The following is a 22,740-nucleotide window of genomic DNA, read 5'->3' on the forward strand; positions in this document are numbered from 1 at the left end:
TCAGAGCCAAGGAGTCAAATATCCTTGTAATGAAAAAGTGGTTGTTTACAAGCATCTAAATTCAAGCCATGAAGTACTGTGAAGTAAGATAAAACAATACCTTTCCCACATATTGAGCATCTGGTCCAATGTGTTCTTCTAAAACAAAGAATTGGTTCCAGATCCAGCCACGTTTAGGTCTGTGGTGCACTTCCGTCTCGCCATTGGCCAGTTTGGTCTGGTTCTTTGTGATGGGCACTTTGGATGTTGGGACATGATGGCTAACCCCATAGCATCTCTGGAGAAAGCAGAGGCAGACCAGTACGGGACAGAGACAGAAGATCGTGGATATCCTCATGGTGTTTCCTCAGTATGTTTGTAAATATGTCCCAGTGTTTTTTGTGCTACGTTTGAAAGTCCTCCCACCACCGCCTTCGCCACCACCACCGGCCACGCCTGCAGCCTCACGTGGCTTGCAGTCTCAACAGAAGGACGAGGGTGGCACTAAATCCAAACTGGGGAAGGCCCTGTCCGGGTTACAGTAGATCCTCTAAGGCTCATGGCCTAGCCGTCTGTTGAGTAGAATCAAGGCAAGCTTCATTTACATTATGGAACAGCCAGGGAGGGTCTGGAGAAAAACACGGATGGATTATGGCTTTTGTTTAGTTTTACCAGAAACTGGAGTTGATTATGGCGACCATTTTGTGTTTCCTGGAAGAGAAAAAGAGAGAGAGAAGGATGTATTACATTTTTTTATCTCCTAAAAATGTGTAGGAGCTGGCCATAATAATACTTGACACAGAGGGCAAGCATTTTAAATAGATGTCTTTGAATACAGAAAAGATGCCACTATCAGATGCCACCATCATTACATTTAGTTCGGAGAACACGAAACACATTTGTGGTGAGCTTAGGACTCTAAGGACCTTATTGGTTATTTAAGTTTATAGATGACATGTATGTATATTTATTTTTCCCATGCCCATGTTCCGTGACAGGTGCATGATAATGGTCTATTGTAAATCAAAACTAATTTCACTCATATTATTAGTCTGATGAGTTAGTCTGATGATGATATTAGCCTATCACTTGTGAACGATGTTTTATCACTTGTGAATGATGCTCAGTGTGTGCTGTAAGGCAAGAAACAGCCTTTTTTTGCCAAATTTTTCAAATCATAGTTGCACACCTCATATAGCCTAGCCAAAAGCCAAATACTGTAGCTTCTTGAAATTAAGGACATTAATCTGATTTACAACCGCTAATTGGTTGAATTTTGGAACATTCACGCTTCTAGCCTATTTTGCTGTGTTTATGTGAAGAAATAGCCTAATAGTTCGTTAACATTTTAAGGTAAATGTTCTGATCTGTTGCATCAGCCTCATTGCTTTTAAAGTTTTTTTGATGCGAGTGGTTGTGTTCATTTGGGGTCTATCGCATCCCACAACTGTCCCAGCGTATGTTTGGAAAATGTATTTCTTGCACAGAAGGACAAGTTGAATAGGTCAACTTTTGTACTGTGCGGGATGGTAGATTGACATAGGCCAGTGCTTTTGCTTTTCATTAGGCCTACTCATTTTGATGGCTGACAAAAAAGTAGGCTAAATGTGGACAGTTCTAACATCTTCACTATGCACCTGGAATGAGGGACGCAAGCAGTTGCATCCCTGACATGTTGGTCTTCACTTGTAGATGAATTCTTAGCTGTGAGAAGGACCAGATCATGTGACGGGCATTGGCTAATAAGAATTGAGACATAGAGCGCCATGTAAGTGAGAGGTGCTTCGGTGCACGGCAGCCGGGAGAAGGGAATTGTAATTCTTATATTCAGCCCAATGGCATAACGGCCATTTTGGCCACAAAAGGCTTGGTTTTTTGGGGGGGCATTACGGTCACACAAGGGACATTGGCCAATAAGAATTGAGATATCATAGAGAGCCATGTAAGTGAGAGGTGCTTCGGAGAACAGCACCCAGGAATTATAATTATTATATTCAGCACAATGGCACACGTTTGTATGACAACTAACGTTGCATAAATACCTCTAAATTAAGCATATAGGAGGACCTGTTTCTTTGTTATTTACTCAAAACTTAATATTTCCTTGGAAATCTTTCAGAGAAAATATACTTTCGATTTTATTCAGCAATGTTCAATTGTATTCTACATACTATAAAATAATACTAAAATAATTATACAGAACTCTAAGCAAATGTTGTCTGCTAAATGAACTAGTGAAGCCCACAACCATATCAGGGCCTAACATAAGGACAACTCAGAGTATTCTATTCTGTTCTTCTGAAATAGACTACATTTTCTTCATGTCATGTTTCTTTAGACCTGTCAAAAATAAATAGACTTATTGTGATAGTGTAGGCTATGTTAAATAGATTTATTCAACTTTTAAAAATGATGTTCCAAAAGTTCTACATCAGTGGCTTGTAGGCTATGGGTGGAAGCCAGGTGATGCTAAAAATGTTTATGTTAATTACCGGTCAATTATCGGGAGACCTGCAGCTATTTGCTTGACAATCACCAGCTGAAAAACTTTCATGACCACCACAACCCTAGGTGACTTGTTCAATTATTCAAAGGTTGTCTGTGCCGGTGAGGTCACAGAAATGGTTTGCATCCCAAATAGAACTTTAGTGCACTACTATTGACCAAACCTATATGGAACCTGGTAAAAGTAGTATACTATATAGGGAATAGGGTGCCATTTGGGATGCAGGGGTGGTATTTTCTAAGTAATAGTGCCCAATGAGTTAGGATCCATCTATAAAGCCAGTATGGGGCTATAACTGTAGTGCAGGGGTAGGCAACCCTGTTTCTGGAGTGCTGCAGGATTTAGTTCCAATTAGGCACCACACCTATTTGATCAGTTCAGTGAATGCCTTCTAGGTCAGTTAAAAACATGACGTGCCTGCTGCACTCCAGGACCACAGTTGCCTACCCCTGCTGTAGAGACTCACATAGATGAGTTGGTGTTTTGTTGATAATTATTATTTATTTTTCAGTGCTGGGCCATTGTATGAAAGGATTAGTTGGTGCCTTGGCAATCTGAATTATAACCAGGGCAGCAAGAAATACATTTGCGGTGATAACGACAGATATTAAGCTACTCAAATGCATGACATTTGGAGAGTGTGTTTCGGTAGGCAATGGAAAATGAAAGCGGAAAACTGTTCTAGTAAATGGGCTTCTTCGAAAAACTAAATTGCATATTCAAGGCAAAATTTAAGTGCAAAAAAAAGGACTATTTATAATGCCCGTATTCTTTTTCTTCCCCTGTAATTTTGCACTTGATTATATTCAAGTCAGCAAAAGTGCATATTTAAAAAGAAAACACGTTTTGTTGAAATAATAATTAACTGCTTATTCCCGGATATGGTTATGGTCTATTTGAGTACCACAGACAATTCTCCAGTGTAAAAAGACAAACAAATGAACACTGAAAGTGTTGAGTCTGTAGACTCTCATAGAGACCGGAACAGTGTTAAATTAACACACTGCTTAATGTAAAGCCTTATTCAAATATTTCCCAGAGTGCCTAGCCTATCGAGTAAATTGTAGTATTACCACCCATGATTTTATTTCTTAGAGACAGAGACATGCACGTTGCTTCCATCCTTTATTAGTCATGTGGACATCACAAAGTGACATAAGTGAATATGTTATAATAAAGTATGTATGTATTTAACACAAAATTGCTGAAGTTGGAGACTTTTATTTCCCTCACCAACTTTAAACATCAACTGTCTGAGCAGCTAAGCGATCGCTGCAGATGTACATAGTCCATCTGTAAATAGCCCACCCAATCTACCTACCTCATCCCCATACTGTTTTTATTTTATTTACTTTTCTGCTCTTTTGCACACCAGTATCTCTACTTGCACATCATCATCTGCTCATTTATCACTCCAGTGTTAATCTGCTAAATTGTAATTATTCGCTCCTATGGCCTATTTATTGCCTACCTCCCCATGCCTTTTGCACACACTGTATATAGACTTTCTTTTTTATACTGTGTCATTGACTTGATTATTGTGTTATTGGCTTGTTTATTGTTTTCACCATGTGTAACTCTGTGTTGTTGTCTGTGTCACGCTGCTTTGCTTTATCTTGGCCAGGTCACAGTTGCAAATGAGAACTTGTTCTCAACTAGCCTACCTGGTTAAATAAAGGTGAAATAAAAGACAAAAAAAAACAAAAACAATACCATAAGTATTTCATAAGGCCTTATTTGAGGGCCTAGTTTTACCCTAATACAGTTGCCTGGGAAAATAACATGTATGGGTGAAGTTAAAGGTAAGGGTTAAGGTTTGGGATAGGGTTCAAACGGAAACATTTTTAATGAGTGCCTATAGCACTGGGATTGAACTCACAGTACTGTGGCATTTCTGACCCATATCTCGCGCTGGCTCAACGGCATCTTAATGTTACCATGATTGCGTTCTGACCCCAGTGCAGATCAGTGTAAGCAAACGTAAAGGTAAGGTCGGTATCTTCTGGCAACCTGTATCACTATGCTATATTTGTGTAAGCTACCTGTATCCAGTTGTGTAAACTACTTAAGTAAAAATACTTTAAAGTATTACTAAAGTAGTTTTTGGGTATCTGTACATTACTTTACTAATTATATTTTGATAGCTTTTACATTTACTCCACTACATTCCTAAAGAAAATATATACTTTTTACTCAAATACACTTTCCCTGACGCCAAAAAGTACTCGTTAAATGTTGAATGCTCAGGAAGGACAGAATTATGGTCCAATTCACACACCGACACTACATGACCAAAGTATGTGGACACCTGCTCATCAAACATCTCATTCCAAAATCATGGGCATTAATATGGAGTTGGTCCCACCTTTCCTGCTATAACAGCCTCCAATCTTTTGGGAAGGCTTTTCACTAGATGTTGGAACATTGCTACGGGGACTTGCATCCATTCAGCCACAAGAGCATTAGTGAGGTCGGGTATTGATGTTGGGTGATTAGGCCTGGCTCGCAGTCGGCATTCCAACTCATCCCAAAAGTGTTCGATGGGAGGTCAGGGCTCTGTGCAAGCCAGTCAAATTCTTCAACACCAATCTCGACAAACCATTTCTGTATGGACCTTGCTTTGTGCACGTGGGCATTGTCATGCTGAAGCAGGAAAGGGCCTTCCCCAAACTGTTGCCACAAAGTTAAAAGCACAGAATCGTCTAGAATGTCATTGTATGCTGTAGCATTAAGATTTCCCTTCACTGGAACTAAGGGGTCCATCCCGAACCATAAAAAACAGCCCTAGACCTTAATTTCTGTAAGCTTGTGTGGCCTACCACTTTGCGGCTGAGCCGCTGTTGCTCAGAAGTTTCCACTTCACAATAACAACACTTGACTTTGACGAACTGACTTGCTGGAAAGGTGGCTTCCTATGATGATGCCATGTTGAAAGGTACAGTAAGTAATTCCATTCTACTGCCAATGTTTGTATATGGGGATTGCATGACTGTGTGCTCGATTTTTGGCTGAAATAACTGAATCCAGTAATTTGAAGGGATTTGTTCAAATATTTCAGTATATATGATGTATCAACATAACAGATTGCCATCCCTACTGCCTCTGATCTGGTGGATTCACTTTACACAAATACTGTGTTTGTAAATGTGTTGAGTGTGCCCGTCTGTTCCTAAATTCCTAAAAAAAAGATATCATGCCGTCTGGTTTGTTTAATATAAGGAATTTGATGTATAGCATTTACTTTTACTGAAGTATGACAATTGATTGCTTTTCCCACCACTGTACTTAAAACTAGATACTTTTAGACTTTTACCCAAGTAGTATTTTACTGGGTGACTTTTACTTGAGTGATTTTCTATTAAATTAATGTGTCTTTACTATTAATCAATTACTTTTCCCAGCACTGCCTGTATCCCTATGCTAGACTTGTGTGAGCAACCTGTATCCCTATATGCCAGACCAAGTAAGCCTATTCTATTATCAGTGCTTTCAGGCTGGCACCTCCTGTGCAGCTCTTTAATCAGTGTGCTAATTGTGTTGTAATCATGCTGATAGGTGGTAAAACAGTGATGTCAGACAGTCATTAAATAAGCAGCAGCTGGCATAGTCAGTGAAAGGCACCATATCCCACGATCCAACTGATATGGTGGAAAAATCAGCTCTGAAGGTATATACACATATAGTACATATGATTGGGGTGTCCAAGTGGCGCAGTGGTCTAAGACACTGCATGTCAGTGCTAGAGGCATCACTATAGACAACTTGGTTCAAATCCAGACTGTATCACAACTGGTCGTGATTTGGCGGTGCACAACTGGCCCAGCGTTATCTGAGTTTGGCTGGTGTAGGCTGTGGTTTTCAATAAGAATTTGTTCTTAACTGACCTGCCTAGTTAAATAAAGGTTCAATTTAAATAAGTGTTCAAACACGGTTGTTTATTCATCTGTGATAAGTGATGAGGTGAATGGTTAATTACAACAGAAAGAGGAAAAGAGAGAGAGAGTAAAGGAAGAGAGACAGAGACAGAGACAGAGTGAGAGATTGAGGGAGCCCTTGCCTGCTGTTTATGGCTAATGTTTTGGTCACCTGCTGAGTGCAAACCCACTGCATTCGTTTCACAGCATCAGCTTTCTGCTGATGTCAACCACAAGATAGCAGAGGAGCGAGCGGGTCAAACACATATCACTGCAACAAACAGGGCCAGGCACTGAGAGGAAGGAACCACAAATAATAGAACTCTTGACTTTACACCTCTCCTAAATTGAATAAGGGTGGGTGGTATAACAAAACAGGGAAGGGAAGGAGAATTTTGAGGGACATTATAATGCCATTGTGAAATTCCATGTCTACCAAATGAGCTTAATGTTTATTTGAAAACGTTTATCAATTTGTTGCCAAACTAATCTGCATTTGCATGTCACAATATACAAAATTGGATGCAAACCAAATCCCAGCGTTGAGCCCTAACTGAAATTATATCTTGAACAGAACACAAGGTTTTTTTTAATGAATATTCATATACATTTCACACTAATTTGAGAACGTTTTTGGCAACAGAATGAATGATATTTTCTGGTCCCCAGAGTGCATATTTGATGGAGCTAACAGCTGAGCACCTGCAGATGATGACAGTTTTGGTTTCATTACACAATCAAGCGAAAGCTTGACAGAAAACACCTCTACATCATCTAATAATTATGACCTGTTTTGTGTGTTCTTTTTCTTTTCCCCTGCTGTCAAACTGAGATCTGCTTAACCACCTTCACAACCTCCATGAAGAGATTCAGTATAGGAGATCATTTTGATTTCACGCTACAGACAGAAAAATTGGCTTCCTGAGTTCTGTTGTAATAGGTTGGAGCTTTACAAATTAGGAAATGTGTGGTTGTCAAACAGACATCCAAATCTGCAATCAAATCAAGCTTTATCTATGAAGCACATTTCAGACATGGAATACAACGCAATGTGCTTTACAGGAAAACATTTAAATAAAAAACAATGCTGAAATATTGACTACAAAACAAACAAAACAATTGAACTAAAAATTACACTAATGAAAATCAAAGCAAAAAATATGTGTTTTAAGATCTATTTTAAAATACGGTACCAGTCAAAAGTTTGAACACACCTACTCACTCAATGGTTTCTTTATTTGGACAACAAAACTATGAAATAACAAATATGGAATCATGTAGTAACCAAAACATTTTAGATTTTAGATTCTTCAAAGTAGCCACTCTTTGCCTTGATGACAGCTTTGTACACTCGTCTTCCCAGGCCCATCCATGTCTACGCCCTTGATGCAAACACTTCGGACTGCATTTTTTCAATACCTGGTTTGTATACACATTGCATACACATTGTTGCCTTAGCATTTACTGGTAGATATCATCAATTGAAAAGTCTTTCCTATCCTACCGGGTACTGACGTTATTATTGTGTGAGCTGCACTATCCCAAAACCAGTTGAGAGCTGCACGCACCTGCTGCCTGCAGATAATATTATGCTTAAACTAGGCTGTGTGCAGCGCTCATGTGAATATATTTCACGTGATTTGCGATTTTATAGGCTACTTTGTGCATGATTTCTCTGTTGTGCCCGAGTATACCCTCCACTACACCACTGGCTCTTTGTGTTTTACAAAAAGTGCACTCTCCTATTTCAGTGCGTTCGTATTACAGTTGCTGTCATTTCAGAACCACAAACCTGTCACACACTGAAGGCCTATATGGCCTTATAATAGATAAGGCTGTTAAGATATTAACGTTTCAAGAAAGGAGTGTGTATACTTGGCCTGGGGAAGCGGTTTTATGCCCTGACTGAATGGGAGCTGATAATTATGAGTTTACTCCACTGGTCTCGGGAAGAAATTACCAGTCCTCACTGTCTGAGACCAGTCAGGAACGAGTACAACGATGTACCCGACACCGAGACAAGATCGAGACACTTAATATGTGGTCTTGAGTACTAGAACACTGGCCAGAGGACCCTACTGGGTACACAACTTAAAAGCATTTCTGACATGTATTGGGGTGCACAATCGTGGATTGATTTAAAAACCTATAGAATAAGCTTAAAATGAATTCTAAAACATAAAGGCAGCCAGTGCGGAGACCTTAAAAACGGTGTAATGTGTGCTCAGTCTGATCTTGGTCACTGACCGTTCTGTAGCACTCTATGTTTCGCAGTTGACCAATGGCTTTCATTGGTAGACCAGGCAGGAGAGCGTTACAGTAGTCAAGCCTGCTTGATAATAAAAGCGTTGATGATACACGTTGATGAGTCTCTGTATCAGCCTGAGAGAGGCCACACCTTGGCATGTTCCTCAGGTGGTTAAAAGGTATTTTGGTCACATTCCCAATGTGTGACTCAAAACTTTGTTCAGAATCTAAAATAAAACACCAGGTAACAAACCTAGGTGTTATCTTGATGATCCATGAATTAAAATGTGCGGCTAGATTCTCTCTGTGCTTTGTCTCCAACAATAAGTACCCCAGTATTGTCTTGATTTAGCTGGAGGAAGTCGTGGGCCATCCAAGTATTTAAACCACTAATACAGTGTACTAATTTATCAGTGGAGCTAAAATCCTCTGGTGACACAGAAATGTAAAGTTGTGTATCGTCTGCGTGAAAATCAATGTTGCGCTTTCAGATAACGGTGCCAAGGGGTAACATATATAAACTGAACAGTCCTGGACCCAAAATCAAACTTTGTGGAATGGTACATGTGATTTGTATTTTCTCTGAGTTATGTTAATAGGTCCTAAACTAGATAAATAGGCCAACCCACCTCTCCAGTCTGTCCAGGAGGACATCATGGTCAACAGTGTCGAATGCAGCAATTAAATCTAAGGACAGAGAGCTGTTTGGCATCTATGTTGGTTCTACGATCATTTACCACCTTAACTAAAGCCGTCTCTGTGCTGAACACGAAAACCAGATTAGAATTTTTCAAAATACAGAATTTAAAAAAATTCAGTTTGAACACCAATTTCTCCATAATTTTTTTAAAGAATGGAAGGTTGGAGATTGGCCGAAAATTGCTAAGATCTGAAGAATCTAGATTACTTTTCGTCAGAAGCGGTTTCACCATAAGTTTTTAGTGCAGTGGGGAAAGTGCCTGTGAACAGTGAGTGATTAACAATAGCTTGCACTTCTTCAGATATGCAATTAAAAACTGTTGAAGAAGGTGCTGGGGATAGGATTGAGACGGCAGGTAGAAGGCTTAAAGCCTAATGTTAGTTCTTATATTTAACAGTCTGGTCTTGAGATATAAGCTGTTTTTCAGTCTCTCGGTCCCAGCTTTGATGCACCTGTACTGACCTCTCCTTCTTGATGGTAGCGGGGTGATCAGGCAGTGACTTGGCTGGTTTAGTCCTTGTTGATCTTTTTGGCCTTCCTGTGACATCAGGTGCTATAGGTGTCCTGGAGGGCAGGTAGTCAGCCCGCGGTGATGCGTTGTGCAGACCGCACCACCCTCTGGAGAGCCCTGCGGTTGTGGGTGGTGCAGTCGCCGTGCTTCACCATAGGGGTGGTGCCCCGTTTCCTCCAGATGTGACACTTGGCATTCAAGCCAAAGAGTTCAATCTTTATTTCACCAGAGCAGAGAATCTCATGGTCGGAGAGTATTTAGGTGCCTTTTGGCAAACTCCAAGCGAGATTTCATGTGGCTTTACCTGAGGAGTGGCTTCAGTCTGGTCACTACCATAAAGACCTCATTGATGGAGTGCTGCAGAGATACTCTTCTGAAAGGTTCTCCCATCTCCACAGAGAAACTCTGGAGCTCTCTCAGAATGACCATCAGGTTCTGGTCACCTCCCTTACCAAGGCCCTTCTCCCCCGATTGCTCAGTTTGGCCGGGCGGCCAACTCTAGACTGAGTCTTGGTGGGTCCAAACTTCTTCCAATTAAGAATGATGGAGGCCACTGTGTTGTTGGGGACCTTCAATGCTGCAGACATTTTTGGTACCCTTCCCAAGATCTGTGCCTTGACACAATCCTGTCTCGGATCTTGATTTTTGCTCTGACATGCACTGTCAACTGTGGGACCTTATATAGACAGGTGTGTGCCTTTCCAAATCATGCCCAATCAATTGAATTTACCACAAGTGGATTCCAAACAAGTTGTAGAAACATCTCACGGATGATCAATGAAAACAGGATGCACCTGAGCTCAATTTCGAGTCTCATAGCAAAGAGTCTCAACACTTATGTAAATAAGGTATTTCTGTTTGGTATTTTCAAAAAAATGTCAAACATTTCAAAAAACCTGTTTTCGCTTTGTCATTATGTGTAGATTGATGAGGCAACAAAAATCTTTTAATCAATTTTAGAATAAGGCTGAGACAACAAAATGTGGAAAAAAGTAAGGAGTCTGAATACTTTAAGAATTCGTAAGTTTTCCTATCGTCTATGTAAATCGAAGATTTGGACGAGACTGACTTTGTGACCAAAAAAATCCTATTTACATTGTGTAGTCAAATGTAACACTAGAATAAATGTTTGACTCATATTGATGCCACAGGCTGTTTTTAAAACGCAAAGTTGTTTTTTAGGGGCAGTCACTTTTTAAACACAGATTAGACCGCAAGGTAATTAGGTAACAACTGGCTTTGCCGCTGTTCCAGTTTCAACTGTTCTGCCTGCGGCTATGGAACCCTAAACTGTTCATTTTTACTCTTGAGGTGCTGTCCTGTTGCACCCTCTACAACCACTGTGATCTCCACCCGGCACAGCCAGAAGAGGACTGGCCACACCTCATAGCCTGGTTCCTCTCTAGGTTTCTTCCTAGGTTTTTGCCTTTCTAGGGAGTTTTTCCTAGACACCGTGCATCTACACCTGCATTGCTTGCTGTTTGGGGTTTTAGGCTGGGGCTATATAAATAGATTTGATTGAGGACTGAGGGTCTTCCAAATATTGAAAGTGTGTAAATAGTTACCCATGTTATTTTGGAAATGTATATATATATATTTTTTCATATATTTTTTAATCAATGATTATTTTTCTTCCCATTATTTTTTTATTCATTTATTTTTCTCTTTTTTTTTTTGGGGGGGGGGTGTGTTAGAATACCATTTTGGTATTTTGTATATAGTTATTTGTTTCAAAATGTATACCTTCACCAATTTGGCCACTTGGGTACATTTGGGCTACTTGTGTGGGACACCTGGGTGACTTCATGATAAATGTCATGTAGCACACTCATTTTAGAAGTTATCATTCTGAAACTCTGCACAAGTACTGTTGCCCTCTCATATTTTTCACTGAAAATGTCCCCATCATCCTATCTGAATGATTGTTTTATCTTGTTCATTTTAAAGATGATGATACAAAAATAATAATTGTTTTATCTAAACCAGATCTATTGTGTTATATTCTCCTACATTCAATTCACATGTACCCAAACTTCAGAGTGTTTTCTTTCAAATGGTACCAAGAATATGCATATCCTTGGTTCTGTGCCTGAGCTACAGGCTGTTAGATTTGGGTATGTCTTCATGCAGAAATTGCACAAAGTAGGGGGAGCTGTAATTAAGCTATGGCTTTTTTTGGCCATCCAAATAGCTCAGCTTCGTGGAGTGTACGACTTAATGTGGTCCGATGAACAGGTACTCCAATCTCCGCTGTGGAGCTTTGCAGCTCCATCAGGGTTATCTTTGGTCTCTTTGTTGCCTCTCTGATGAATGCCTTCATGATGTTGCCTGGTCCATGAGTTTTGGTGGGCGGCTCTCTCTTGGCAGGTTTGTTGTGGTGCCATATTCTTTCCATTTTTAATAATGGATTTAATGGTGCTCCGTGGGATGATACAAATTTCGGATATGTTTTTATAACCCAACCCTGATCTGTACTTATATCCAAGATGGCGAAGCAGTAAGACGTGTTTGTTTTCGTCCCATATAAATATTGTATTCTTCATTTTTTGTATACATTTCAATCTCTTTTTTCCATTTTCAAATTAAATATACCTTCCTGCAACCCGCCTCACCAATGTGGTACGGATCTGCTATTTTTTAGACCTTATAACTGGATCCTCCATCATGCTCTGCTAGCTGTCTTTACCTTTAGCTCGGACTCCAGCTGCTTTAGCTTGGGTAGCCCGGATAATACCTTCCAGTCTGCACAGCGCGATACCATCCCTAGACATATCTGACTGCTTTTTTTCCACTACACTGGATTTCTGCCGCAAGCTCTGGACCATTACAACGGATCTTCGCAGCTAGCTAGTTGCTCCCGGGTGGCTATTGTGTCTAATGCCCTTGTCCAGAAGCATGCACCAGTTAGCCTCGAATTAGCCTTGAACTAGGCCCATCTCCCGGCTAGCAAACAAAGTACACCAACTACAATACCTCTCTTGCCAATTGGCCTGGACCTTTCGTCGCCTCGGAGCCCCACCGATCCATCACTACTGGTCTGCTGACGTAACTCAGCCGATGTGCTCTCAACCGGCCTCTGCGTTGTGGATATTTGGTGATGATCCATCTGCTATCCTCGGCCTGCTAGCTCCCTGAACGCTGTGTCTCCCGCTCGCCTAGCGTAGTAACCGTCTACCGAACGGCTGCCTGTTTCATCTATTGCTGCTCATTTGACCCTATGATCACTCGGCTACACAGCCAATGCCTGCTGGACTGTTCATTAACACGGTACTTCATTTTGTTAATCTGTCTGCCCCAGCCTCGAACTCAGGCCTTGTGTGAAGCTAACTGACCCTCTCTGCCCATTCATCTCCATTCACCTGTTGTCATCTCACCTGTTGTTGTCTTCTCCAAATCAACACCTGTGTTTGTTTTATGCCTTTCTCTAATGTCAATATGTCTTGTATACTGTTGTTTAGGGCTGCACTCGTTGTTTTATTTTACTGCAGAGTCCTGCTCTTCATGGCTCAGATAGCTCCCACCCCCAACACATGCGAAGACCGCACCTAGCTTAACTTGCGCCTAAAGAGATGCAACCTCTCTCATCGTCACTCAATGCCTAGGTTTACCCCCACTGTACTCACACCCTACCATACCCTTGTCTGTACACTATGTCCTGAATATATTCTACCACGCCCAGAAATCTGCTCCTTTTTGTCTCTGTTCCCAAAGCACTAGACGACCAGTTCTAATAGCCTTTAGCCGTACCCTCATCCTACTCCTCCTCCATTCCTCTGGTGATGTAGAGGTTAACCCAGGCCCTGTGTGTCCCCAGATGCTCATTTGTTGACTTCTGCAACCATAAAAACCTTGGGTTGATGCAAGTTAACATCAGAAGCCTTCTTCCTAAGTTTGCTTTATTCAGTGCTTTAGCACACTCCGACAACCCTGATAGCCTACCTGTGTCTGAAACCTGGCTTAGGAAGGCCACCAAAAATTCAATTTCAATCAAGACAGAATTGCTAAAGGGGGCGGAATGGCAATCTACTGTAGAGATAGCTTGCAGAGTTCTGTCATACTATCCAGATCTATGCCAAAACAGTTTGAGCTTATACTTTCAAAGATCCATCTCTCCAGCAATAAGTCCCTCACTGTTGCCGCTGGTTATAGACCCCCCTCAGCGCCCAGCTGTGCCCTGGACACCACATGTGAATTTTTTTACCCCCATCTACCGCCAGAGTTTATAAGTGACCTAAATTGGGATATGCTTAAAACCTCTTAAGGCTCGGGGGGGTGGATGAATGACGTGCCCAAAGTAAACTGGGCACTGCGTTATGTTCCGAAATCCACAGGAAAGAGCGGTCACGACAATGCAGACGGAAATTCCAAATAGTTTCCATAATGTCCACAGAAACATGTCAAACGTTTTTTATAATCAATCCTCAGATTGTTTTAAAAATATATAATCGATAATATATCAACCGCAAATGTCTTTCACAGTAGGAGAGGGAAAAGCAATACCTATCTGAACTTGCGTGAGCAAAACTCATGTGACCACTTGACGCGATGTTATCGTTCTGGCTCATTCTTCAAAATAAAAGCCTGAAACTATGTCTGAAGACTGTTGACACCTTGAGGAAGTGATAGGAAAGGGAATATGGTTCATATCCCTTTAAATCCAGCAAAGGGAGGCTATGGAACATGGAGTTTTCAAAATAGAAGCCACTTCCTTTTTTAATTTTCCTCAGGGATTCGCCTGCAATAAATGTTCTGTTATACTCACAGACAATATTTTGACAGTTTTGGAAACTTCAGAGTGTTTTCTATCCGATGCTAATAATAATATGCATATATTAGCAACTGAGACTGAGGAGCTGGCCGTTTACTGGCCGGCTACTCAATACTGTCCCTGCAGCCATAAAAAGTTAATGAAATCAATGGCACCAACTAAACTGACTTTTTTGGATGTAAAGAAGAACTTTATCGAACAAAACGACATTTCATTGAGTAGCTGCGACCCTTGGGTTTGCAAACAGAGGCAGATTTTCAAATGTAATGGATTCATTTTATTGCTATTTGGGATTTGTGACGCCTGTGCTGGTTTGAAAAAGTATTTTGATGTGGGGCGCAGTCCTCAGATAATCGCATGGTATGCTTTCGCCATAAAGCCTTTTTAAAATCTGACAACGCGGTTGGATTAACAAGAAGTTAAGCTTTTAAACGATGTAAGACAATTGTATTTTAATGAATGTTTAATATTACGATGTTTGTATTTTGAATTTTGCGCACTGCAAATATACCGGATGTTGTCATAGTGGAACGCTAGCGGGACACCGATCCCAAAGAGGTTTAGCACCCCAGCCGTCCTACAATCTAAGCTAGATGCCCTCAATCTCACACAAATTATCAAGGAACCTACCAGGTTCCCAGATCCATAAACATGGCACCCTCATAGATACCATCCTGACCAACTTTCCCTCGAAATACACCTCTGCTGTTTTGAACCAGGATCTCAGCAATCACTGACTCATTGCCTGTGTCCGTTACGGGTCCGCAGTCAAACAACAACCCCTCATCACTGTCAAACGCTCCCTAAAACACTTCTGAGAGCAGGCCTTTCTAATCGACCTGGCCTGGAAGGATATTGACCTCATCCCGTCAGTAGAAGATGCCTGGTTGTTCTTTAAAAGTGCTTTCCTCACCATCTTAATAAGCATGCCCCTTTCAAAAAAAGTAGAACTAAGAACAGATACAGCCCTTGGTCCACCCCAGACTTGACTGCCCTTGACCAGCACAAAAAAACCCTGTGGCGTACTGCACTAGCTTCGAATTGTCCCTGCGATTTTCAACTTTTCAGGGAAGTCAGGAACCAATACACAGTTAGTTAGGGAGGCAAAGGCTAGCTATTTCAAACAGAAATGTACATCCTTCAGCTCTAATTCCAAAATGTTTGGGGACACTGTAAAGTCCATGGAGAATAACAATACCTCCTCCCAGCTGCCCACTGCACTGAGACTAGGAAACACTGTCACCACTGATAAATCCACAATAATTGAACATTTCAATAAGCATTTCTCTACAGCTGGCCATGATTTCCACCTGGCTACCCCAGCCCCAGCCAACGGCTCTGCAAACCCTGCAGCAACTGGCCCAAGATCCACCCGCTTCTCCTTCACCCAAATCCAGACAGCTGATGTTCTGAAAAAGCTGTAGAATCTGGATCCCTACAAATCAGCTGGGCTAGACAATCTGGACGCTCTCTTCCGAAAAGTATCCGCCGCCATTGTTGCAACCCCTATTACTAGTCTGTTCAACCTCGCTTTCGTGTCGTCTGAGATTTCTTAAGATCGGAAAGCGTTCGCAGTCATCCCCCTATTCAAAGGGGGAGACACTCTAGACCCAAACTGTTACAGACCTATGTCCATCCTGCCCTAACTTTCTAAAGTCTTCGAAAGCCAAGTGAACAAACACATCAACGACCATTTCGAATCCCACCGTACCTTTTCCGCTATACAATCTGGTTTCTGAGCTGGTCACGGGTGCACCTCAGCCACGCTCAAGGTACTAAATTATATCATAACCGCAATCGATAAAAGACAGTATTGTGCAGCCTAGCCAAGGCTATCAACTCTGTCAATTACTGTATTCTAATCGGCAGACTCGGCAGCCTTGGTTTCCCTAATGACTGCCTCGCCATGGTTCACTAACTACTTCTCAGATAGAGTTCAGTGTCGGAGGGCCTGTTGTCCAGACCTCTGGCATTCTCTATGGGGGTGTCCCAGGGTTCAATTCTCGGGCCGACTCCTTTCTCTGTATATATCAATGATGTCGCTCTCTTTCATGCAGGTGATTCTTTGATCCACCTCTATGCAGACGACACCATTCTGTATACATCTGGCCCTCCTTTGGACACTGTTAACAAACGTCAAAAACAAGCTTCAATGCCATACAACACTCCTTCCGTGGCCTCCAACTGCTCTAAAAATGCTAGTAAAACAAAATGCATGCTCTTCATCCAATCGCTGCCCGCACCCGCGCGCGCCTGACTAGCATCCCTACTCGGGATGGTTCTGACTTAGGTATTTATAGTTGTCCACATAATCTAGCTGTCTGGCTAGACTGGAAACTCTCCTTCCAAACTCACATTAAGTATATCCAATCCAAAATTTAATCTAGAATCGGCTTCCTATATCGCAACAAAACCACCTTCACTAATGCTGCCAAACATATCGTAAAACTGACCATCCTACCGATCCTTGACTTCGGCGATGTCATTTACAAAATATATTCCAACACTCTACTCAGCAAATTGGATGCAGTCTATCACAGTGGCATCCGTTTTGTCACCAAAGCCCCATATACTACCCACCACTGCGACCTGTATGCTCTCGTTGGCTGGTCCTCACTATATATTCATCGCCAAACACACTGGTTCCAGGTCATCTATACGTTTTTTCTAGGTATATCTATATCTTATCTTAGCTCACTGGTCACCATAGCAACTCCCACCCATAGCATGGCTCCAGCAGATATATTTCACTGGTCATCCGCAAAGCCAATACTTCCTTTGGCTGCCTTTCCTTCCAGTTCTCTGCTGCCAATGACTGGAACGAATTGCAAAAATCACTGAAGTTGGAGACTTACAGTGCCTTGCGAAAGTATTCGGCCCCCTTGAACTTTGCGACCTTTTGCCACATTTCAGGCTTCAAACATAAAGATATAAAACTGTATTTTTGTGTGAAGAATCAACAACAAGTGGGACACAATCATGAAGTGGAACGACATTTATTGGATATTTCAAACTTTTTTAACAAATCAAAAACTGAAAAATTGGGCGTGCAAAATTATTCAGCCCCTTTAGTTTCAGTGCAGCAAACTCTCTCCAGAAGTTCAGTGAGGATCACTGAATGATCCAATGTTGACCTAAATGACTAATGATGATAAATACAATCCACCTGTGTGTAATCAAGTCTCCGTATAAATGCACCTGCACTGTGATAGTCTCAGAGGTCCGTTAAAAGCGCAGAGAGCATCATGAAGAACAAGGAACACACCAGGCAGGTCCGAGATACTGTTGTGAAGAAGTTTAAAGCCGGATTTGGATACAAAAAGATTTCCCAAGCTTTAAACATCCCAAGGAGCACTGTGCAAGCGATAATATTGAAATGGAAGGAGTATCAGACCACTGCAAATCTACCAAGACCTGGCCATCCCTCTAAACTTTCAGCTCATACAAGGAGAAGACTGATCAGAGATGAAGCCAAGAGGCCCATGATCACTCTGGATGAACTGCAGAGATCTACAGCTGAGGTGGGAGACTCTGTCCATAGGACACCAATCAGTCGTATATTGCACAAATCTGGCCTTTATGGAAGAGTGGCAAGAAGAAAGCCATTTCTTAAAGATATCCATAAAAAGTGTTGTTTAAAGTTTGCCACAAGCCACCTGGGAGACACACCAAACATGTGGAAGAAGGTGCTCTGGTCAGATGAAACCAAAATTGAACTTTTTGGCTACAATGCAAAACGTTATGTTTGGCGTAAAAGCAACACAGCTGAACACACCATCCCCACTGTCAAACATGGTGGTGGCAGCATCATGGTTTGGGCCTGCTTTTCTTCAGCAGGGACAGGGAAGATGGTTAAAATTGATGGGAAGATGGATGGAGCCAAATACAGGACCATTCTGGAAGAAAACCTGATGGAGTCTGCAAAAGACCTGAGACTGGGACGGAGATTTGTCTTCCAACAAGACAATGATCCAAAACATAAAGAAAAATATACAATGGAATGGTTCAAAAATAAACATATCCAGGTGTTAGAATGGCCAAGTCAAAGTCCAGACCTGAATCCAATCGAGAATCTGTGGAAAGCACTGAAAACTGCTGTTCACAAATGCTCTCCATACAACCTCACTGAGCTCGAGCTGTTTTGCAAGGAGGAATGGGAAAAAATGTCAGACTCTCGATGTGCAAAACTGATAGAGACATACCCCAAGCGACTTACAGCTGTAATCGCAGCAAAAGGTGGCGCTACAAAGTATTAACTTAAGGGGGCTGAATAATTTTGCACGCCCAATTTTTCAGTTTTTGATTTGTTAAAAAAGTTTGAAAAATCCAATAAATGTCGTTCCACTTCATGATTGTGTCCCACTTGTTGTTGATTCTTCACAAAAAAATACAGTTTTATATCTTTATGTTTGAAGCCTGAAATGTGGCAAAAGGTCGCAAAGTTCAAGGGGGCCGAATACTTTCGCAAGGCACTGTATATCACTCCAGTGTAAATTGCTAAATTGTAATTACTTTGCTAATATTGGCCTATTTCTTGCCTTACCTCCTTACTTCATTTGCACACACTGTATACAGATTGTTCTATTGTGTTATTGACTGTACGATTGTTTATCCCATGTGTAATGCTGTGTTGTTTTTGTCACACTGCTTTGCTTTGTCTTGGCCAGTTCGCAGTTGTAAATGACAACTTTTTCTCAACTGGCCTACCTGGTTAAATAAAGGTGAAATACATTTTTTTATATTTTTTAAAAATGTGTCCCTGACCTGTTTGGAGAGCTCCTTGGTCTTCATGGTGCTCCTTGCTTAGTGGTGTTGCAGACTCTGGGGCCTTTCAGAACAGGTGTGTATATATACACTGAGACCATGTGGCAGAACATGTGACACTTAGATTGCACACAGTTGGACTTTATTTAATTAATTATGTGACTTCTGAAGGTAATTGGTTGCACCAGATCTTATTTAGGGGTTTCATAGCAAAGGGGATGAATACATATGCACGCACCACTTTTCCGATTTTTAAGTTTTAGAATTTTTTGAAACAAGTATTTTTTTTTTTCACTTCACCAATTTGGACTATTTTGTGTAGGTCCATTACATGAAATCCAAATAAAAATCCATTTAAATTACAGGTTGAAATGCAACAAAATAGGAAAAATGCCAACGGGGGTGAATACTTTTGGAAGGCAAATTAGCCTTTGACCTCAATGGTATCATCGTTGCTAATGTGATCTAATGTGACTAGAATGACGTTGTATTCAACAAGCAACTTTCCAGGACATAGACATTTCTTATATGGGCAGAAAGCTTAAATTCTGGTTAATCTAACTGCAGTGTCCAATTAACAGTAGCTTTTACAGTGAAAAAATACCATGCTATTTTTTTGAGGAGAGTGCACAACACAAAACACTTTTATAATGGCAACTGGTTTGATACATTATCTCCGAAGACAAATAATGAACTTATATTCAGTAATCTTGCTCTGATTTGTCCTCCTGAGGGTCCCTGAGATAAAAGTATTCAGTTTGTTTGATAAAAATCTATTTTTATGTTCAAATGTAGGAACTGGCGTCTACAGTTCGACCCCACTGCTTTCTCTGGCTCCACACCCACCCCTCCCGGCCATCTAAATGTTTGAAAGTTAGTGTATAAGCTAACGATACATCATGTATGACATTCCTAGGAGTGCGTAAACAAAAATATTGTATTTCCATATAAGTGTTGTATAATCTCTGTAGTTATGTACTTGAACATGTATTGAGCAATTCAGCACAGTTGGGCAAACTCCTGGCAAAATATTGTGCAGTAATGTAATTCTTCACTGGATCAGTCTGAAACTTTGTACAAACACTGCTGCCATCTAGCGGCCAAACTCTAAATTAAACATAGACTCCTATCTGAAAGTATGGCCTTTCTCTTGCATTTCCAAGATTGTGGAACATCAAAGTGTTTCCTTTCAAATGATATCAAGAATATGCATATCCTTGCTTCAGATCCTGAGCAACAGGCAGTTAGATTTGGGTTCCTCATTTTAGGCGAAAAATGAAAAAAGGATTCAGATCCTTATTAATCAATAAGTGTCAGGCAACTGTACTAGGGTAAAATTAGGCCTTAAAATAAGGCATTACTAGACATCTAATGTATCTCAATAAACAGCTACATTTTAGTTACATTCATCTTAAAACTCCCTTGGTGAAGGCAACATGACTGAATTTTAACAAATTCAACAACCATGTCTTTGTTACTAACAAATATCGTCATGTGTGGTAACTCTAAAATTAATGTGACCCTACACTGAGCAACACTGTCTTGTCAAAATGCTTACATTTTTGTAATTTATCTAGAGTGACTTACAGGAGCAATTACGGTGACTTGCTTAGTGGCACATCGATGGATTTGTTACCTAGTTGGCTCGGGGATTCAAACCAGCGACACTTTGGTTACTGGCCCAACGCTCTTAACCGCTAGGCTACCAGCCGCCCAGTAATAATACTATATGAGGTGTTATTGCATAACATTAAAAGTGTCAATTCCCTAACACTGACAAAGTGTAACAGTATCAGCACCAAACACAGTGTTAATATAACAGTTAAAAGTGTGGCCCATATGCAGTAATACTGCCCCAGTGTTTCATTTAACACTGTGAGTAATCACATTTCTATCCACAGTTTTTATGCAAGTAGTCATACCGTATCAAAAAAAATCATGACAACTTTGATGGAAACAGGAAGTTTTGGTAAAATTGTATAAAGGCCGACAGATCATTTGTTAGTTCGACATGGTGGGTTCTTTTTGTGTTGGTAAAATGTATTATGTGAGAAATGACAGTGGAAATGCCTTTACCCTCAAATATTGATATAATCACCATCATATCAAAGTCAACTTGGAGTCACGCAATTATATGTAGTGTGGTCCTCTCACTATGACTCGGGAAACCATGCAGTTTATTAGGCTAGAATAAATCATTTGTGATCATCTTCACAGGGTGCTCCTGTCCAATAAATATTGATGACTGCCATTTGACATGTAAGAATATTCTCGCTTTAATCCATAATAACATCATCATCATCATGTAGACTAGCCTACCCGCACAGACTTCCCGCACTGCTAGAGTGCAGGTACCAAAACCAGAGTAGGCACATATGCTAATTAATGCAACAGTTGTGACAAAATTATCAGTAGAGTTGAAAATGCGATGCAAACACATTGAGCTTTAGATTGTTATTCTGGGTACATGAAAACGTAAGCAAAAAAAGTACATTTTGTGTTCACTGTCATCACGCACTGATTTTTATCGACAACAAGTCAGTCTGGTGGACACTGTTGGGAAAACGTGCATTTTTCTTTATGCATGTTTTATAATATTCTCAAGAATATCTGTTGCCGATTGGATGGAAACCTAGCTAGTGTTGATTCAACATTGGATTATTTGCTGTATACATGCAGCCCTGGGAATCTTTTTTGTCTGGAAAGGTTGCATTTGGTGTAAAGCTATGGAAGTTTGGCAGCCCCCCATTTTACACATGCTAAACAAACAGAGAACTGAGAATACCAGATATGCGTTCCAATTGGCACCCTTTTCCCTTTATAGGGTATGAAGTGCCATTTGGGTATTATTGCTCTCCTCTCCTCAAAGGAGGTCTGGAGCTGTCTGCATTAGCATTTCATACAGAGACACTGAATGTCCTCCTGTTGCCAGGTGGATTCCCCCGTGAGAGGAGGTGGTAGAGAAAGGTGTTGGTTTTCACATAGCCCCTCGTCAAGCAGAGAGAGAGAGAGTGAGACACCGATAGAGATGGATAGACAGAGAGAGAGATGAGAAAGAGAGAGGAGAAACAAACAAATAAAGAGCTTCATGTAGGTCGGACTGATGAAGGCCAGTGCAGTAGCGAAATGCTAGGTGACAGGAGAAAGGAGTGGGGAGGGGTGAGGTGGAAAAAGGAGAATGTGGGGGAAGCAGTGAGACAGGACGAAGGAGATAGTGTGGAAGTATTGTGGTGGGTGGGGTGAGGGGAGTGGGTGAGGCAGACTGGTGGGTGTGGTGAGGTGAGTGGGTAATGTGTGGACAGCACCCTGTGGCTTCTTTCTCATCTAAGTTCTGTAAATCAATGGAGACGC

The 22,740-nt window shown here is 41.1% G+C and overlaps 1 protein-coding gene across 3 annotated transcripts in view; it reads right to left on the reverse strand.

Moving 5' to 3' along the window:
• Positions 1-22,740, reverse strand: part of LOC139420429 (cadherin-18-like) — a 409,544-nt gene that overhangs the window by 194,426 nt on the left and 192,378 nt on the right. For 2 of the 3 annotated variants that reach the window (XM_071170551.1, XM_071170553.1), the window contains one exon: positions 101-690. The exons of the other annotated variant lie outside the window; for it this stretch is intronic. In XM_071170551.1, the coding sequence (XP_071026652.1) occupies positions 101-337 (237 nt within the window). In that variant the 5' untranslated portion in view covers positions 338-690. The remainder of the gene's footprint in view (positions 1-100; positions 691-22,740) is intronic. 3 annotated transcript variants of the gene reach the window in all.

This window comes from Oncorhynchus clarkii, chromosome 11 (assembly GCF_045791955.1).
Source record: "Oncorhynchus clarkii lewisi isolate Uvic-CL-2024 chromosome 11, UVic_Ocla_1.0, whole genome shotgun sequence".
NCBI classification, from domain to species: domain Eukaryota; kingdom Metazoa; phylum Chordata; class Actinopteri; order Salmoniformes; family Salmonidae; genus Oncorhynchus; species Oncorhynchus clarkii.